This window comes from Pistacia vera, unplaced genomic scaffold, assembly GCF_008641045.1.
Source record: "Pistacia vera cultivar Batoury unplaced genomic scaffold, PisVer_v2 Contig206, whole genome shotgun sequence".
Lineage (NCBI taxonomy): Eukaryota > Viridiplantae > Streptophyta > Magnoliopsida > Sapindales > Anacardiaceae > Pistacia > Pistacia vera.
In genome coordinates this window covers 173,938-194,651 of record NW_022196009.1, presented here as the reverse complement: position 1 = coordinate 194,651, position 20,714 = coordinate 173,938, and the positions used below count along the sequence as shown (strand labels likewise).

The 20,714-nt window shown below is 34.1% G+C and overlaps 2 protein-coding genes across 4 annotated transcripts; one reads left to right on the top strand and one right to left on the bottom strand.

The window, feature by feature from the left end:
* Nucleotides 1-33: 33 nt before the first annotated feature.
* Nucleotides 34-554, bottom strand: LOC116128966 (sigma factor binding protein 2, chloroplastic-like). Its single transcript, XM_031414712.1, has one exon. It carries the CDS (start codon nucleotides 544-546, stop codon nucleotides 106-108), a length of 441 nt encoding a protein of 146 aa, XP_031270572.1. The 5' UTR covers nucleotides 547-554; the 3' UTR covers nucleotides 34-105.
* Nucleotides 555-9,431: 8,877 nt separating this feature from the next.
* LOC116129054 (myosin-9) lies at nucleotides 9,432-20,641 on the top strand. Of its 3 annotated transcripts, none has more exons than XM_031414799.1 (36): nucleotides 9,432-9,524; nucleotides 9,610-9,755; nucleotides 9,830-9,986; nucleotides 10,117-10,175; nucleotides 10,423-10,582; nucleotides 10,690-10,839; nucleotides 10,927-11,063; nucleotides 11,149-11,295; nucleotides 11,425-11,526; nucleotides 11,660-11,717; nucleotides 11,803-11,904; nucleotides 12,858-12,895; nucleotides 13,102-13,228; nucleotides 13,331-13,501; nucleotides 13,648-13,779; nucleotides 13,910-14,019; nucleotides 14,281-14,341; nucleotides 14,491-14,668; nucleotides 14,863-15,068; nucleotides 15,169-15,288; nucleotides 15,809-15,907; nucleotides 16,095-16,316; nucleotides 16,930-17,069; nucleotides 17,247-17,358; nucleotides 17,447-17,494; nucleotides 17,619-17,870; nucleotides 17,970-18,125; nucleotides 18,208-18,414; nucleotides 18,540-18,683; nucleotides 18,864-18,934; nucleotides 19,027-19,126; nucleotides 19,200-19,256; nucleotides 19,367-19,423; nucleotides 19,518-19,598; nucleotides 19,819-19,901; nucleotides 20,329-20,641. In XM_031414799.1, the coding sequence occupies exons 1-36, from the start codon at nucleotides 9,447-9,449 to the stop codon at nucleotides 20,450-20,452; spliced, it is 4,392 nt and encodes a 1,463-aa protein (XP_031270659.1). In that variant the 5' UTR covers nucleotides 9,432-9,446; the 3' UTR covers nucleotides 20,453-20,641. The 3 variants fall into 3 exon arrangements, with proteins under 3 accessions (XP_031270659.1, XP_031270661.1, XP_031270660.1); XM_031414801.1 differs by having other exon boundaries at nucleotides 17,447-17,509; XM_031414800.1 differs by having other exon boundaries at nucleotides 17,247-17,364.
* Nucleotides 20,642-20,714: the final 73 nt, after the last annotated feature.

The window sequence follows — 20,714 nt, the reverse complement described above, 5'->3', positions numbered from 1 at the left end:
TTTGATTTGATTTTATACTGAACAAAGGAAGAAATTAATATAAAGGACCAAGGACTTAATTAAAAACCTATTAGCTAACTCTAATTAACATTAAACATCAACTCCCTAATCATACAAAGACAAACAATAGGGAGATTGAAATCCAAAGGAACTCTCAGCTGAAACATCTCTCCACTTGAAACCTTCATCAATCTGATCAAGAACTACTGAAGATACATGGCTTGAAAATGCATCATCGAACAAGTAATCATCAGCAGCGAAAACATTAACATCATTCTGCATATGTCTATCACCTTCCTGCAGATTAATAACTTGATAATTATTAGCTTCTTCATGAGGTTGATCAACTGTTGCATAGCTATCATCAGAAAGATCTTTAACAACATCAGAGTTCTTCCCAGTAAGTTCTTGAACAATCGCTCGAAACTCAGAAGCACTGCTAGCCTTCACCTTCATCGGACTAGAAATATACGTAACCTTAATGGGATTTTTCTTAGCTTTAGTTTCAGCAGTTTTTCTCTTCGAATGGTCTTTGAACTTGCCCATAGTTTGTATGAACATGGACTAAAGAGAGAGAAAGAAAGAAGACAGGTTTAATCTGTTATGTGTCTAACTGATTTTGCACATATATATATAGAGGAGAAGGAAAAGGGAGTAGAAATGGAAGGTCGTGATGAAGAGTTTCCAAGAAGAAAGGACTGTTGGTGATTGCTCAGGAAGAAGACAAAATTGGAAAAGAAAATTAAAATGGTTGCATGAAGCTGCATGTGAAAGACAGAGCGAGAGAGAAAGACAATTTCTGTGTTCGGTGGCGCTGGAAATTCTAAAGTGGCTGCTACGTTTACAGTGTTTGAATAATATTATAAAATTTATCAAGAATATATAATTAGCAAAACCAGCTGCAGTCATTATTGATCCAAATAATGACTTAACGAGAGTTAACTACGTCACCACCCCCACCCCCACATAATGACTTATTCACACTTTCATAAACCCTATTTTTAAGATATCATTTTATTATCAAAATTTATATTTTAGAGATAAACAAAGAGCAAACTTGATTTAAACTGTTAAGACTTTTAAAGAAGAGAGACCGGTAAGTGTTTTAGTGATGAAAGGTTAAATTTTAGTGGTTGAGATTGATCAGAATTTGACTTGAGAGAGGCGGCTATACAAACCTTAATTGTTCAATTATCGACGATTGACGGGGTCGACGAGAATAAGGTTTGAAAGGTTTTGATGAGTAATAATTAAGAAAAAGAATGGTAGTGTCGTGAGGTCACAACAATATCAAAATCGAAAATGAAATATAAATTTAGATAATAAAATGATATTTTAAAAATCTATAATCTATAAGTGAAAAAGTGTTGCAAAATTCAACTGCATTAGGTATGCACAAACCCTTCGATTATAAATGTATATAATTGACCTCTTACACGTTGTAAACAAACGGATCAAAGGTGAGTTCTCTGATACTGACTTTGATTTTAGAAATTTGTGAAGTTATCGGGAAGGCGAGTACACATTTTTAATCTCACATTGAAATTTTTAGAATGTTTGGACGATTTGACTGACTGATGTTAGTTGAAGCTTCTTTGATCTTAACTTTATCATTAATTATATAATCTAAACTAAACTATACCTTGGTCAATAAATCATGTGATAGAATTAATATAAAAGATCTTCAATCTCTTTATATATATATATATATATTCTTAGGATTAGACTTGAAAATATAAACATTCAGATAGAACAAGCTAGTCAATTTGTTATAGTATTGACCAAGACCAATACTGATTAGCTCATGTTCACAAAAGATTCACCTATTTTTTTTATGAGTAAGCGGCTTTTTACCCAAGGTTTGCCTTCATTACATTTTCCACCCCAAAAGTTTCAAAATACCACTTTCTCACCCAAAGTTTATATTTCATTACTACTCATTCCAACGGAAAAAATTTTCTCCATCACCACCATTTGAACCTCCGCCCTCCTCTTTACAAAACCCCTCTTACTTCAGCACCTAATTTCTCATTGATTGTTGGCCATTACAAAGCTAAGGTTTTCTGTTCTTAGTTGATTTTCGATTAATTATGATGACGGATATTCAATAGATCACTACCATTCAATCTACCGCCCTCCACTCTACAAAACCCTTCTTACTCTGGCATCTAATTTCTCGTCGATTGTTGGTCATCATAAAGCTAAGGTTTTCTATTCTTAGCTGATTTTTTATTGATTCCGATGATGGATATTCAATCGATCGCTACCATTCAATCCATCGACCTCCACTCTACAAACCCCTCTTACTTTGACATCTAATTTCTTGTCAATTTTCGACCATCACAAAGCTAGAGTTTTCTATTCTTAGCCGATTTTTGGTTGATTACAGCAACGGATATTCAATCGATCATGACCATTCAATCCACTAGTCTCCACTCTACAAAAGCTCTCTTACCGCAGCGCCTAATTTCTCATCGATTTGCAGCCATCACATAGCTAGGGTTTTCTGTTCTTAGTTGATTTTCAACTAATTCTAGCGGTGGATATTCAATCGATCACCACCATTCAATCCACCAGCTTCCACCTTATAAAACCCCTCTTACCCTGGCTCTTGGTAGCTCATCAAACATCGGTTGAGAAAATAAAGTGTTTTTTGGGTATTAACAAAATATAAACTTTGGGTGTAAAAATAGTATTTTGAAACTTTTTAGGTGGAAAAGTGTTATTAAGGCAAACCTTGGGTGGGAAAAAGTTGTTTACTCTTTTTTTATTAGGACATAAAATGTGAAACTGATAACATAATACATAACGTCTCATGTTACTTCTCTTATTATTATTATTATTTTCTTTCATAGAGCACTTCAATTTAGACGGTAATTAAATTATAATTAGTGCCAAATACATATTAGAAAGGGATTAAAATAAATACTTTGATCACTTAAGTAAATACCATGGGGCGTGATGGGACTCAAGCATTAAACTAATTAAAAGCCATCTAGAAAGATTGATAATATATTCTGAATGCGACTGTTTACCCGGATTAATATTTGTTTAATCACTAAATAATTATCTAACCCTTAGTTTTCTGCTTCAATTCAGCTTTGATATACAATTACTTAATTAATTAGTCCAAGCGACTGTGGAAAACTTTGGTTATTTATTTATGTTTTGAAATTTCAAAGCCATCAAGTCAGAGATGTGATACCAGCTCTTAGCTTTAATAGGAAACAACACCTAAATTAAATTAATTAACTAATAATTAAAACGACCATAGAAATCAAACACCCTTTCTTATTAGAGTTAACGACTTTTTCCCATTCAAATAATGGTCTAATGACACTGTTTCATCATGGACTTTTATAATATAATTTTATTATCCAAATTTATATTCTAAAGACGAACAGAGAACAAATTAAGTCCAAGTTATTAGGACTTTTAAAGAGGGGAGACCGATGAGTTTTTTTTTGGTAGAAAGTTGGATTTTTGTGGTTGGGATTGATCAGAATTCGACTTTGGAAGGACGACTGTGCAAACACTAATCGTTCAATAGTCAACGATTGATGAGGTCAATGGGAGTAGGATTTGAGGAGTATTAGTGAGTGATGATTGAGAAAGAGAATGATGGTAGTGTGAGGTAGCAACGATGTTGGAAACGGAAATAAAATGTAAATTTGGGTAGTAAAGTGGTATTTTAAAAGTTTGTGAGTGAGAAAGTATTATTAAGACATTATTTGGGTGGGGAAAATTTTTTTTACTCTTCTTATTATTGTCTATTTTAAACGATCCCATCAAGTAACTCCTTTCAAATCTATTTGGACATAAATACATTAATGTACATATTTTACATGAGTATCATGTTTAAAACAAAATTATTGGTATAAAGGATGTACCAAATACAATGTACCGTTTAAGTTGTTGGTATATGTAACATCGTGCTCATGCCTCTCCACTATCACATTCTACACATCTCTCCACGAAGATTATAACATCTAGTAGAGGTGCATTGAATATAAGAAAGTTTTTTTTTTTTTTTTTTTTTTTTTGGGACTGAGGGTGTTGGACTAGTTTGCGTGCATTTCAATTAATCCCCAGAAGCCTTGAAGTGAACGACCGGGTAAATACCCTCAGTGGCCACCCTATTACGATTTGAGGAGACTCGAACTTAAAAACTCATTTTGGACCCATTTGCTCTTTACCATCATAATATATATTATATATATATATATATATATATATATATATATATATATATATATATATATATATATATATATATATATATATAATATATTATATATATATATGGGTAAAAGTCTTAAATACTCCTAATCTTACTTATGTAAATGAAATTAAAAATGAATGATATAATTAAAAAAATCGGTTGCTAACTAAGAATTATGGTAAAAATTTAGAACAGTTCCATTAACTATAAGAAACTAAAAATTAACAGTTAGGGTATTTTAGGCAAATACAAAAGGGTTTCAAAAGCGGTACTTGTATGATAGGACCTATATTATTTTCAGATTCTACTGGATCTTATTATTAGATCATATCTCAGGGACCAAAATGAATTTACTTTATAGTAGGAAGCAATGTGCTTGTTTTTGCGCATGAAATGTTGTGTGGTGAAAACAAAAAAGACAAAAAAAAAAAAAAAAAAAAAAAAAACAATTTTTAATAATCAAAAGGTGGGGTGTAGAAAAGATTTTGCAATTAACTAGTGTATCATCAAAAGGTGAAGAATAAATTTTTATTTTCCTGTAAAATAAATTTTTATTGATTGAAATAAATAAATAGAGATCCATTTTTGTTTCTAAACCCCTAATTAAATAAATTTTGTTAAATAAAACGTATAGACCTAATCATCTTCTTCCCCATTTATAAACTTTCAAATTTGAATTACAGGGGATTATAAACTATCATTCGCTTGATTCTAACCTTCATTACATGAATCATGGACAGTTGAATCAGGCCAACAATATGCTTTCAACGTAATTACAGTTCTTTTGATTTTTGTGATTGTGGTTCTGCTCTGCCATTGGTGTGCAGAAAAGTTCAGTCAATGTTTAACTAAAATCGAAGGCAAAGAGAAGTTATTTGTTTCATGGACAAACTACACAACTAAATCTCGACAAGTCCATGCCCCATACATCAACCACCACTTCATTGTTTATAATCTCATCCATTCTCATTACAACTTCATGCTCTATGGAAATGATAGTTAGATTGATTATAGGAGAAGAAGTCGAAGATATTTGAACTATCTCTGGATGATCGAGTGGTTTGATAGAGACTTTTAGGTGTATTACTCAAGAGATCTTAAGTTTGAATCTTTCTTTGGGTGCTAATAGCGGTAGCCACTATCCATTGGAGCTCTTATCCAACTGGTAATTCCAAGGTCCCGAAGAAATTCTATCTCTGAGTGATTGAGTGATTTGATAAGGACTATTAGTTGTATTACTCAAGAGAACTTGAGTTCGAATATCTCCTCTGATGCTAATAGAGATAGCCACTGGAGCTTTTACCCGGTTGTTGAGGTGTGCGTAAGTTGCTCTGGACAACCCAGTCATTTAAAAAAAAAAAAAAAAAAATGTATATGCAATGTAAGGGGGTATATATTTTTATTTAAAATTTCCTATTTAATTGGGGCTCAAAAAGAGTTTTAGTGAGGAGCACTCTTATTTTATTTAAATATTATTGGTTGGATCAACCGGGGTTGCATTGACAGCCCACTAATGAGGTTTCTTTAGTCCATTAGTAGTGGGGTGTCAATATATTCATTCATATTTTGCTTCATATTTGTTCTTAATCGAGCTTGGGCTCAGGCCCATACTGAAATATGTTGTGACAGTAAAGTAGTTAAGTAAAAGCTATTTAATTTGCTCCATAAAATATAATTTTCTAATATATTTATAAATGGATTCTTATCAATAACAACGTTATATTCCAACTTTATATCGTAATCTGTGTGACATTTGATTGGTGAATTTTTTTTTTTTTAATTTTAAGAAATTTAATAAGTGAAATAACTTGTTAAATCAACTATCATATAGGTCCGAATACATAATTAAAAGTCCCGAGTTTATGTATATAATATCCTTGTCAATTCACTCATATTGTTATTTTGTCCAATCTAATACAACCCAAATTTTGCATTTATACCTAACACTTCAAGTTCAAAATCAATTATTTTGTATCAGATGATTGTCATAGCAAATTTATATAGTGTCTTAAATACATTTAGACAATTACATTACGTTACACGAATATTTTAAAAAACTATTAAAACATAGATTTATTTTTAATTATTTCATTGCTTTGACGACAAAGATTTTGTAAAGTATATCTACATTATTCAAGTTTAAAAGTATTCATCCTCTTATTGACTTGACAGTGTTATTGAAGTGGTATTAGGGTTGAGTGGTTTCAAATACCTTACATTTTTTGAAGGAACCTGAATCGGAATCGGAATCGGAACTAACTGGTTTCTAAGATTTGGAATTGGAATCGAAACGGTTGGTTCTAGTTTCTAGAAACCTAGAACTCAAATCTGAAAAATAGGTGCTGGTTCTGAGTACCCAGATTAATTTTAATTATACCCTACTTTTAAAAAAATGTATATACACTACAAATACGCCCCAATAGTTTTCAAAAATTAAATTCAATCCCAGTTCCTATCTGGATACCTTGACCTCAGTTCCGATTCCAGTTCCCAGTTTCTACAATGTTGGAATAGAAACCAAACCCCGAAATTCTTGGTTTCAATTTTCTAGAATCGAAACTGGACCCTAATAGGGCCGGTTTCCGTTCCGATTCTCCACCCCTAAATAATCATACCGATTCTTAGATCATCTGAACTTACAAAGTAAAAGAGAAAGAAAGCCCAAAAATACAAGTTAGATTGAGACACGTAGAAGCAAGAGAATCCAATGGTCGTGACAAGAAGTAGTAGCAAAACTACAATAGAAAACGCTACACTCGGTCAAGACATCCAACACAAAAAGCACAACATTCTGTTAAGAGAAGAAGACTTGGTTAGTTGTATAGTAGCCACTAATTGGCGCGAAACCGAAGGAGAAAACAACCGAACTCACAGCTCCTCTTGAAGAATGTCACTCTCTCATGACCATTACCCACCAATCTCACATTCACTTCCATACACAAAACCACAATTTCTCCATCCTCACCAATCTTTTTTTCTTTCTTTCCATTTCCATTTCCACACTTTTGATCCCACTTCATTCACTTTCTGTCCAAACCCCTGTATCTATCTGGACAAATCGGCAACTGGGTTGGTTTTTTTAGTCCTACTTTGGCGAGTTGTGCGTTTGGTTGCTATTGGTTTGTGAAAGGGTGATGGTTATAGGGAAATGGGTCAGTTTCTGCTGTGGCTTTCAGTGATGAAGGAGGTGAGGTTTTGAGTTGGAGAGTGGAGGGTTTTGAGGTTTGGAAAGGTGATATCTTTGGATCTTATAGCTGTAATCCATGAGAAAGAACTTTTCATGCTGAAGCTTTAAATTGATAGCCTGAAATGGTATGTGAACTTTGGCTTATCTATCTGTTTTCATTCCAATTTATGCTAACTGTTGTGTTCTGTTAGTACTGTTGAACAAGACTAGTCTGACTGTGTTATCAATTTTGAATTTGATATTAAAAAGCAATTAATTTGTCTCTTATAAAACAAAAGTATTGAAATTCTTTATCTTATGGAAGTTTCAAAAAATAGGGAATTTGCTAGTGGTTAAGATTTGAATTTTATAATATTATGCCAAACAATTTGAAATTAGAAGACATGGTTGTTGAAAGGAGCAGAAAGGAGAACAATTTTTCAGATTTAGAGAAACAGACAAATGATAGAATGTTGTACCATGGATGAAAATTGGGCAATGGAGCTACAACTAAAAGTGAAAACCAGGAATTGCTGAATCATTGAAAAGTTATAAAGAGAAGTACTGGGGAACTGATTCATACTTTATCACAAAGAAAAATAGATATTCTGTCCCTAAATATGCAATTGATTTCAGAAAAAGCTGGCTAAGACGGCAAACTGCCCTTGCCCTCGAGATATGACTTTTGGTGAAGTAAACCAACTAGTGAAAAAATTAGCTTCGTATAGATATTAGTATTTGAAAAAAGGCAGCAGTTCAAGCTAAAGTTATGGACCTTAGGAGGCAAATTGTGCATTAGTGATGTGATGGTGCCATGTGTTGTAGAATTCTCTTAGCTTTTCAATGAGCAAGATGAACCCTACAGCAGTTCACAATTTCATTTTGCTAACAATTTAATTTAGATGTCCGTCAAGGGATGATAGATGTGAAGGTCCTGTGGCATGCTTTAATAGTTAATGAGAGCTGACATAGAGTTCAAGAAAACAATATTTTGTTGTGGTGCTGGTGGAAATTTCTCTTAAACTGCACGGATTTTTATGTTCTTTAATGAATTTCATCAACAAAGAATAAAGATCATGGCATCTGTTAAGGACATAATCTAAGAGAAATTGTGTCCAAACTATTGACTTATTTGAGACTAAGAGGTAAATCAATAATTAAAATAAACTTCGATGAGTATATATTTTACCGAAAACTTCACAAAATGGACTTCATATTTCTAAGAGATCTCAGTTTTAGTTCAATAAAAATTTTCTTATGCATGTTGGGTTGGTAAAATAAAAAAGAGTATTTGTTTGTTTATTGCCACAACGCATAAAAGAGGATTTTTATTCTTTTTTTTTTTTTAAGAACATCTTTATAGTTGTCATTGCAAAACTTTCCTTTTCACTTATTGATAATTTGACATCTGCAGGGAAGTCCAGTAAATATTATTGTTGGTTCTCATGTCTGGGCCGAAGACCCAGAATTGGCCTGGATTGATGGGCAGGTTTCAAAAATTACAGGACAGGATGTTGAGATCCAGGCTACTAATGGAAAGAAGGTCTGTGAACTTCCCAAGATTCAAGTTACTTTAATTTTACATTCCAATTCTTCTTTCTGCTTCCTTATAGAGCTTTAAGAACGAATTTGTGAATGTATTTAAATTCAAATATTATATTTGCATCTTTGATGTTTGTTCCCTTTCTTTTTATCATTGCATCAACAATGACATATTTTGAGATATGAAAACAAAAGAATTATTGTTTTTAGTACGATGAATTTCAGTTAAAACGTAGTATTGTTGTATCCAATTGCTCAAGTGAACCTATAAGTATCTTATACTTCAAATTTATCCTTTAATCACTTTAAATGATATGTTGTAGTAGGAACCACAAAAAAGTACACAACTTGAAAGTAAACCTTACAATGAGAGATCATATTACCATTAATTTTTGACATTAGATATTTGTGAGGCGCTGAGACAAAGTATTCTTTTTTGGTAACTTTCAGGTTGTCGCAAACTTATCAAAAATTTATCCAAAAGATTTGGAAGCTCCTGCTGGGGGCGTTGATGACATGACAAAGCTATCTTATTTGCATGAGCCTGGAGTTCTGCAGAACTTAAAAATTAGATATGAACTCAATGAAATCTATGTAAGCTTTATGATACATGAAGTTCATGTCTTTACTGCATGGAATGTGCTACTACATACACCTCTAATGCTTGTCATCATTGCAGACCTATACTGGAAATATTCTTATTGCCATCAATCCATTCCAAAGATTGCCTCATATCTATGATGCTCACATGATGCAACAATACAAGGGAGCTCCGTTTGGAGAATTAAGTCCTCATGTTTTTGCAGTAGCTGATGTTGCCTACAGGTTTGCATCATTCCATACTAGAAGCTGTGTATTGCTTTCTGTCTATTAAACAGTTGCTCTTTAACTACTGTCAGGGCAATGGTCAATGAGGGGAAAAGTAATTCGATTCTGGTCAGCGGTGAAAGTGGAGCAGGCAAAACCGAGACCACAAAAATGCTTATGCGGTACCTTGCCTTTTTAGGCGGTAGGACGGCCACCGAAGGAAGAACAGTTGAACAACAAGTTCTTGAAGTATTATCAATAATATACTATTTTTCTATGCTTCAATAAAATTTTATCATTCCGTATTATCTTGTATCATATATATTCCTTTGGTTTCATATTTGAACTCTGATGAAAATGTTGTACTCTCTGAATGCAGTCAAATCCAGTTCTTGAAGCGTTTGGAAATGCTAAAACTGTTAGAAATAATAATTCGAGGTTAGAAAGCTTCTAAGCCGAGAGTAGAGTGTTGCTTAGTTTTGCAAAGATGATGTTTCATTTACTCGAGTGTTACCAAATCCAAGCAAGCTTCATATTTTCACATCTTCCTTATTGATGAATAAATTGTTTTATGTTCATGTCTACTCTTGATGCTATAAGTACAACTTATAACTAGAACAGGTGATTCTTGTAACTTTTTGGTAGTTTGACATTGATTTTTGTTCTGAAATCAATACTGGTGCAGCCGTTTTGGTAAATTTGTTGAGATCCAGTTTGATAAGCAAGGAAGAATCTCAGGAGCTGCCATCAGAACTTACCTTCTGGAGAGATCTCGTGTTTGCCAAATTTCTAACCCTGAGCGCAACTACCACTGCTTTTACCTTCTTTGTGCTGCACCACAGGAGGTATTTCCCCATTGGAATGAAATGTCTGACTGATTATTTCTAGTTTTTGGTGCCTTGAATAATATCAATTTCTTATAACCGCTTGCTGAAGTCACTAGTGTTAACAGGAAGTTGAGAGGTACAAATTGGGAAACCCTAAATCATTTCACTATCTTAACCAGTCAACTTGCTATGAACTGGTTGGTATAAGTGATGCCCATGACTATCTTGCCACAAGGAGGGCTATGGATATTGTTGGAATAAGTGCGAAGGATCAGGTATACCTTTTACAGAAGCATGAATTTAACTACTGTGAAACGTAAAACTTGGGAGGACCATTCTCTAACCATCTCTTTCTCTTTCAGGAAGCAATTTTCAGAGTTGTTGCCGCAATACTTCATATTGGAAACATTGTATTTGCTAAGGGAAAAGAAGTTGACTCATCGGTTCCAAAAGATGACACGGCCAAATTCCATCTTAAAACAGCAGCAGAGCTTCTCATGTATGCATTCTTGATATCAACACCATAGTTCATATTCTTTTTCTCCTTTCATATTAAAGTATTATTCAATTTCAATTTGTTTCAGGTGTGATCCTCTGGCCTTGGAAGATGCATTATGTAAACGCGTTATGATTACCCCTGAAGAGGTTATAAAGAGAAGCCTTGACCCTCAAAGTGCATTAATTAGCAGGGATGGTTTGGCTAAGACAATTTACTCTCGATTGTTTGACTGGTAAATGTTACTGTATTATAAAATACACCAGTGCTTATTGTTGTCCCACATTTAATATGACAAACATGAAGTGGAATGAGAACTGAGATAATGATATGATGCTAAGTGTATATTTGTGGTTATGCACAGGCTGGTGGATAAAATTAATAGCTCCATTGGACAAGATCCTAACTCAAAATCTCTCATTGGCGTCCTTGACATTTACGGTTTTGAAAGCTTTAAGAATAATAGGTAACAATTTGTAGACACTATATACATAGACTGCATAAACAAAATGTCACATTGAAGACCCTGTAGGATACTACCTATTAAGGATTTGGCTTAATATTCATGTAAGTTAGTTCACCATACACCACTTGTGCAGTTTTGAGCAGTTCTGTATTAATTTCACCAATGAGAAATTGCAGCAGCATTTCAATCAGGTAAATGTTTCAGAAAATATTTGCCATCTTAACTGCATTTTAATTAGTAACTTGTAGCTTAAGAGAGTCTGGCAATGTCTTTCAGCACGTCTTCAAGATGGAACAAGAAGAGTATACTAAAGAAGAGATTGATTGGAGCTACATTGAGTTTGTTGATAACCAAGATGTTTTGGATCTTATTGAAAAGGTTATTCCTCTTTCTCCTATTCAATTCAATTCTTCAATGTTATTTTGAACTACCAAGTCAATACTTCAATTGTCTAGACAGTCAGTTCTTTATAAACATATCTTTTCATATCTGAGTCAATTTTCTGATCTATATATAAATATCAAGGGTCCAAAGATGCTAAATTTACGAAATAACTAACTACAAGGATTTGAGCATAATAAGTGTAGTCAGTATGCCATTGTTTCAACAGAGAGGTTTCTGACTTTACATTTTCAATCTAGTCAAGTAGATTTTCAGAGATAGGAGGATTCAATATTTGACAGGATTTCTGACAGTTATTAAACTTCCAAGCTCAGTGGCAATTCAAATTGTTGAAGTTATTCTAGTTATGTGTTTCTAAAAATTGCTATGGGGGATGATCAACTAGTGAACCTTCCATGCTGCTGGGCTTTTTGACAACAGCATCTTATATGGCTAATTTTTCTTGATTTTTTAGTATGGGTTATGGATTTAGTTACATTCCCATACTTCAGGCGAATCGGTTTCTAACCGTTTCTCAAAATATAATGATAGATCTAGCAACTTCACTGGAAGGAATTGGCATGAGTGAGTCATCATTTTATGTTTTCACTAAGAAATCTACTCTTAATTTAACAATGGAATTCTATCTGCGATTTTCACATAGTAAGCTTTATTTATCAGGACAAGAAGATCTATTATCTTTTCCGGAAAAGTTTCTCCAATTCACTGCACATCACTAGTTCATATTTTTATTATGGTTGGGGAAGCGGGGAGGGGGATGTTGGGAAGAGTTTCTAATTCCAAATTATGTATTCATTTGCTTCTCTTGGAGCCCACAAAACTCAACTAAGCCTTTCTCGGGATTAAATGGGTTGGCTATGAAATTTTTTCTTCAAATCCTGTTTCCAGTTCAAGTCTGACACATTTTTTTTTTTTTTTTTTTTTTGCAGAAACCTGGTGGAATCATCGCTCTTCTCGATGAAGCTTGGTATTTTCGTTTTCATTTTCTCTTCTCAAAGAATTGTGGCTGTGATTCACTATATGTTTTACGTTTGAAACTTTTGTTCCTTTTTTTCTCCTTTGGTCAAAATTTTGAAACATTATTAAGTTCGTTGGATGAGTGACTCTAGAATCGAGCTCCTATTTGATGGTCATATTACTTTTCTCATTTTGTAATCCTACCTTCTTTTTCAGCATGTTTCCAAAATCAACACATGAAACATTTGCGAATAAACTCTACCAGACATTTAAAACTCATAAGCGCTTTGTGAAGCCAAAATTGTCTCGCACGGATTTTACCATTTCTCATTATGCTGGAGAGGTATGCTCAACTAACAAAGTTTTTACCAAAACATATAAAGTTCCATTACCAATGAAGTAATAGATATGTCAGGTTATTTTTCTTAATAACATTTCTTTCCAGGTCCAATATCAATCCGATCATTTTTTGGACAAAAACAAGGATTATGTGGTTCCTGAACATCAGGATTTGTTGAGCACGTCCAAATGTCCTTTTGTAGCAGGACTTTTCCCGCCACTTCCAGAAGAGACATCTAAATCTTCTAAGTTTTCTTCAATTGGCTCTCGCTTTAAGGTAGTTTTCCTTCTTTTTTTTCTTGGTGATGTAATAGTTGATGAAAACTATATGTACTACCTCATGTCACTTCTAAAAAACACTATAAATCCTTTTTATGCTACAAGTATTTGAAGACTTGTGTTTTTATGGCGTAAATTATACAGGTACAACTACAACAATTAATGGATACATTAAACTCTACAGAACCCCACTACATCAGATGTGTAAAGCCAAACAACCTTCTTAAACCTGCTGTATTTGAGAATGCAAACATTATGCAACAGCTACGTTGTGGTGTAAGTACAATTTCTTAAATTAATGTCTTTTTTTCTTTCACTTTTAAGTTGGTTTCTGGAAAGAAAGTAATGATGTTGAATTCTTATTAGTTTTCTCACGTTCAGCTGTTACTGATGGCTTTCCTTGTAGGGTGTCCTAGAGGCAATCAGAATCAGTTGTGCGGGATACCCTACTCGCCGTCCATTCTTTGAATTCCTCAACCGGTTTGGGCTTCTTGCCACAGAGGCCTTGGAAGGAAAGTAAGTAAACTTTTATTCTCTGTTTCAGTTAAGCAGAAAAAAAAGAAAAAAGAAAAAAAAGGAAGTTATGAGCTTTTTGACAATAGAAGTTTGGAGCTGGTTTGACTTTCTTGTTGAACTTCATTTCATTAAATCCAAAGCCCCTGTCTACCAGTTCTTCAACCCCAGGGATAACCTCAACTTATTTGTATCAGAAGGCTGATTGCTGATTATAATTGAACTAATTTGCATAATATCCTTTGTCAATGCATCTGCGAGCAGCTATGATGAAAAGGTTGCTTGCCAAAAGATTATGGAAAAGAAGGGGCTTCAAGGATATCAGGTAATATAAGAGATATCTGTGCTATTTGTTGAACTGCCTATAATATTTTGAAACAATACTTATATTGTCGTCTGAGTTGCACTAGAAATGTTAAATGCAGTACATGAATCATGAGAATTTATTTTATTTGCCTTGAAATAATTGTGCAGATAGGTAAAACAAAGGTATTCTTAAGAGCTGGTCAGATGGCTGAATTAGATGCACGGAGAGCTGAGGTGATCAATAATGCTGCAAAAACCATCCAGCGGCGCATACAAACTCATATTGCTCGTAAACGGTTTATTGCATTGCGAGAGGCTACTGTGATTTTGCAATCTGTGTGCAGAGGTGAGTCATCTGAAAATTTTATAGCATAAATCAGGTTGCGTGACTGCATGTAGAGCTATCCCTATAGAGCAGTAGTCCTCTGAATAAAAAGATAAAATTATTATATCTTTTGACACAGCTGTTCAGGGAATCTGTGAACGGTCAATCAGTTTTCTTTTCTAATTTATTTTAAAATGCATTTGTATGACTTGTAGGAAGACTGGCATGCAAAGTTTTTGATGGCATGAAGAAGGAGGCAGCTGCTCTTAAAATTCAGAAGAATCTACGAAGATATGGAGCCAGAAAAGCTTATAAGAAACTCCATCTTTCTGCACTTGTATTGCAAACAGGTTTAAGGGCAATGGCTGCTCATAAAGAATTCAGATACAAGAAGCAAACTAAAGCTTCAGTTATTATCCAGGTTATAACCTTGGCAATCATGTTGCTAAAATGATTCTTTTTTCTTTGCATATCCAGTTGCTTATAACTGTTCCCTTTCTTTGGATAAACGAAAAATATAGGCCCGGTGGCGTTGCCATAAAGCTGCTTCATATTATAAGAAGCTCAAGAGAGGAACAATAAAGGCACAGACAAGATGGAGAGGTAGAATTGCGCGGAGAGAGCTTAGGAAGCTCAAAATGGTCAGTATAGTTATTTTGCAATATAGTTTCATACCATTTATTTTCTGTATTAGACATAAAGACATTGATTATGCATATAGGGCTTGTCCTCTGAGATGATAATCAATTTGAGTTACTGCCAACTTTTATTTGTGTCTTTGGATTTTGGACTGAGGGAGTAGAATCATTTGGAGTTAATGGATTCTGGCCAAACAAATTTAAGCCTTTAACAATTGCATTTGTGTGGATCAAGAAAATTGTGAACATTATTGGAGAAATCTTTGTTAATATCAAACAAAAAAGAAAACTGGTAGTCAGAAGAAAAGGTCTAAAAATAGAAATTAGCAATAGAATTTCTAAGAAATGATAAAAGAGAGAACAAAAATTCATGTTAACAAGAAAAAGCAAGCATGAAGATCTTTTCAGTTATTTGTCTCAAGGGTACGTTAGGCATATTTTCTTTCACCAGTAAGTTGACATATCATATTTATGTATCTCACTTTGACTTTTAGTGAAAACATCCATCTCTTTTTTGCGACAGGCTGCAAGGGACACAGGTGCACTTAAAGAAGCAAAAGATAAGCTTGAGAAACATGTAGAGGAACTCACATGGCGCTTACAGTTGGAGAAACGTTTACGGGTAATAATATGTTCTGGAAGTAGACATCACATTATGATATAATAATTATAAAGAAATAAAAAAAGCCAAAATATAACATAAGCTTTTTCTATTAGAAGTTTACATTTCATAACATAGTATTTATCTTCATATCTTTCAATTACTTTTCTATTTGATCATGTACCGAGGCTTGAAATTTTGCATGCAGACTGATTTAGAAGAAGCAAAGACACATGAAGTAACAAAGTTGCAGAACTCATTGCAAGAGATGCAGAAGAAAGTTGAAGAAACAAATGCATTGCTTATTAAGGAACGAGAGGCTGCAAAGAAAGCTATTGCAGACGCACCTCCTGTTATTAAAGAAACCCAAGTTTTAGTTGAAGATACGAAAAAAATTGAGTCACTAACAGCAGAAGTGGAGAGCCTAAAGGTAAGAGGTTCAACCATTGATTGATACTTAATATTTTTTGATAAAGGAATGTTTATATTCAGTAATCATTCCCTCGCCAAATAAACTAATTTCCTTTTCACCTTAAGCATCAAGTACTGAGGTGAAACATTTTCTTATAGATAATAAAATTTTTAGTTAAACATTTTTCTCTAGAAAACCTCAAATCTTATCTATTCCAAGTGACAACTACTTTTGTGTGAAGATTTAAAACTTCCATGCAATACAAGAATGAGATTGATCTTGAGTTGTAAGTTTTAACAGGCCAAGTTTACAAAGGCAACATCACATTACTATTTTTTGCAAAGCTTAATGTTCAATTTACAAATTATTGTAACTAGGATTGTTTTTGTCATGCTACCGAAAAGGGAAAGGTTTGCAGGGCAGTATTTGTTTTTCTTTGTCACAGTAAGAACTTGGAAACCTGTGTTTCAAGATTTGTTAGATGTGGCAGGATGTTAGTAGAACCATTAAGAGTCAATGTATGAGTTTTCATCAATTTGCTGTGGGTCTTATAGCTCATTATATTATGTCGGAAGTTGATCATAATTATCCAATCTGAGTTAATCTTGATCCTGGCTTCATGGTTCCATAGGATTCATTGCAATCAGAAAAACAAAGAGCTAATGAATCTGAGCAAAAATCCAATGAATTCCAAGCAACAAGTGAAGAAAGACGGAAAAATTTAGAAGAAACAGAGAAAAAAGTTCAGCAACTCCATGAATCATTGAGCAGGTAGTATACTTTCTCTCACTCTATTTGATTCATCTTCACCGCTATTTTGCATCAAATTCAAATCATGTAATCGGTGGCTACTTATTATAAAATGTGATGCTTAACTTTATATACGGAAGAAACAATTATCTGCTTAAACTTTTCTAATGTCGTTCACTCTTGTACTTCCACAATTAGGCTAGAAGAGAAGCTGACTAATTTGGAATCCGAGAATCAAGTACTACGGCAACAGGCTGTGTCCATGGCACCCAATAAGTTCCTTTCAGGACGCTCCAGATCAATTCTACAGGTACTTGTGGAGATAAAGTATTAAATTGTCAATTAGTGTTTATCATCCAGAAGGTTTTAAGATATCTGCATTGTCTAAATAATTGCAGAGGAGTGCTGACAGTGGTCATATATCAGTGGAAACAAAGGCATCTATTGTAAGCAATTCTCTTGTAAGTATATACTACAATGAAAACTAGGAACGAACAAGTTTACTATGAGATTTACCCAAGTCTTCTTCCTTGCCTACTTTCTCGCTGATCACTCTATATATATGAACAGGATCTGCATAGCGCTTCAATAAACAGAGATCCTTCAGAAGTAGAGGAGAAACCACAGAAATCACTAAATGAGAAACAACAAGAGAACCAGGAGTTGCTCATTCGTTGTGTTGCACAACACCTTGGTTTTTCGGGGAACCGGCCTATTGCTGCCTGTACCATATACAAATGCCTCTTGCAGTGGAGATCTTTTGAAGTTGAGAGGACAAGTGTGTTTGACCGCATCATTCAGACCATTGGCAATGCTATTGAGGTTTGAAATGTCCAACTTTCTGTGCTGGTATCATCTTTTGTTAACTTTTCTTAACATCATAATTTAGATTGAGCTTGAATATTACCAATTGGATTTCAGACCCAGGACAACAATAATATTTTAGCCTACTGGTTATCAAATGCCTCTACACTCCTTTTGCTACTCCAGCGAACATTGAAAGCTAGTGGTGCAGCTGGAATGGCTCCACAGCGTCGTCGATCATCATCAGCCACACTATTTGGGAGGATGACACAAGTACAACTTTCTCCATTAGAATCAAGTAGTCACTTAGCAAGTTTCTTTATTCCAGCTAATGCTATTGGTTGTTATTTTTCAGAGTTTCCGTGGGTCTCCTCAAGGGGTTAATCTTTCCTTGATGAACGGTAGCATAAGTGGTGGAGTGGATACCTTACGGCAAGTTGAAGCCAAGTACCCCGCTTTGCTTTTCAAACAGCAGCTTACAGCTTATGTGGAAAAGATTTACGGGATGATTCGAGATAATTTGAAGAAAGAAATTTCTCCATTACTAGGGCTGTGCATCCAGGTATGTATTTTTCTTTAAAAATTAATCATTGAATATATGCTTCTTTGAATCTGGAATTTAAGAAAAATTTCTTCCTATCTAAACTCTCTACAATTGTAAATTTTAACTTGAATATGATGAAATAGGCACCAAGAACATCCAGAGCAAGCTTAGTCAAGGGATCATCACGTTCAGTTGCTAACACTGTGGCCCAGCAAACTTTAATTGCACACTGGCAAGGGATTGTGAAGAGCCTTGGAAACTTCTTAAACACTTTGAAAACTAATCATGTTAGTTAGATCTATTTTTATTCTATTCTTCCTTTTTAGCTTTCCTGTTTCACTCATGTATTGGAGATTCATCATGACTATCCTAAATTTAAAATATTAAAAAAAAAAAATCCGATTCTCACTTTCCAAGGCATCTATGGTTGGCAGATATTTTGTCTAATTTTTGATATCTTGTTTTAGGTACCCCCATTTTTAGTTCGTAAGGTCTTCACTCAAATATTTTCCTTCATCAATGTTCAACTTTTCAACAGGTTTGAATCTATTACTGCTTTTGAATTATTAAGTATTGAAGGTACAAGTTTTCTCTTATCATTTTTATCTCCCACCACTGTCTTGGTTTCAGCCTTTTGTTGAGGCGAGAGTGTTGTTCGTTTAGTAATGGTGAATATGTTAAAGCTGGATTAGCTGAATTGGAGCATTGGTGTTACAAAGCAACAGATGAGGTGATTTTAATGAACTGCTGCTTTACTTCATTATTTAATTATTATATTAACTAAACAAACAAAAAATGAGCAGTATGCAGGTTCAGCCTGGGATGAGCTCAAGCATATAAGGCAGGCCATTGGGTTTCTTGTATGCTTCTATACTAATCTTACTGTTCCATTTGTTACTTTATTACTTGCTGTGACAATGAAAAGAAAGAGAAGATGAAATTTTCTCAAACGTTAAATTTCTTTATTCAGGTCATACATCAAAAACCAAAGAAGACACTGGACGAAATAAGCCATGACCTCTGCCCAGTGAGTGATGCTTATCTAATATTAGCAAGTTGTTACAGTTGTTTCTATGCCCCCTTCTTTTCTGGTTATCAACCAAATTAATGTCTACTGACAGGTCCTTAGCATACAGCAGCTATATCGGATCAGTACAATGTACTGGGATGACAAGTATGGCACGCATAGTGTGTCTTCGGATGTAAGTTTTTTATGGATGCCATTACTCAAACTAGGTTAAGAGTCATCTTCGTCACATGGGAATGCACTATAAATTTTCATAGAGTCATCTTCGTCACATGGGAATGCACTATAAATTTTCATAGTCATCTTCGTCACATGGGAATGCACTATAAATTTTCATAGTATGGTAGACATTCAGGAGAAACTGACTGCTGCCATGTTAATGTTTGTTTTTGTAGGTTATATCCAATATGAGGGTGTTGATGACAGAAGATTCCAACAATGCTGTTAGCAACTCCTTTCTGTTGGATGATGATTCAAGGTTAGCAAATAATGTTGATTATGTGTCGATCTTTTCTTCCTTTCACTTATGTTCTTTTTTGTGTTCCATTTTATATACTATTGCTATCTCAGATTGGCCTACATTATTGGGTATCTCATCAGAAAGTACCTTGAAAATCTAAAGTGTTGGAAACTTAAGGCAAACAAAGCAATGTCACCATATAGTTATTTGAAAATTGAATTTAATGTTTCAATATTTTGGTGAGGGTTGCAGTATATAGTTGAAATGTATGATCATGATAATCAAACATGCTGTAGCTGAATAGAAATCGATGACAGTGACAAGGGGCTATGCACAGTTTGATTGGTTTTCCATAGTTATTAGACACTCTTCCAAGCTGCCTTTACCTACATCACTTTATTGTGGATGTCACTGACCTCTCACTACTTAATTTGTTATGCTGCAGCATTCCATTTTCAGTAGATGACTTATCGAAATCAATGGAACAAATTGACATCTCTGATATTGAACCACCACCTCTTATTCGCGAGAACTCAGGGTTTAGTTTCTTGTTGCCACGGTCTGATTAATCATCATTTGAGACATCAAAGGATTCTTTTTGTTGGCTTCTCTTGACTGTCAAGGTGTAGATTCAAACTTACAACCTCCAAGATTTTGGATGCTTTTGGAGGGGTTGTTCATTCTTTATTTTTCTTTACATTAGATAAATAGTTCATTGATTCAAACAGGGATACCTTTACTCCCCATGCAGCATAAAGTTGAAGATTTACTCTTTTTTGTACAACTAGCTGATTTTTTTTTTTTTTTATTTCATTCAAGAGAAAGAAATTA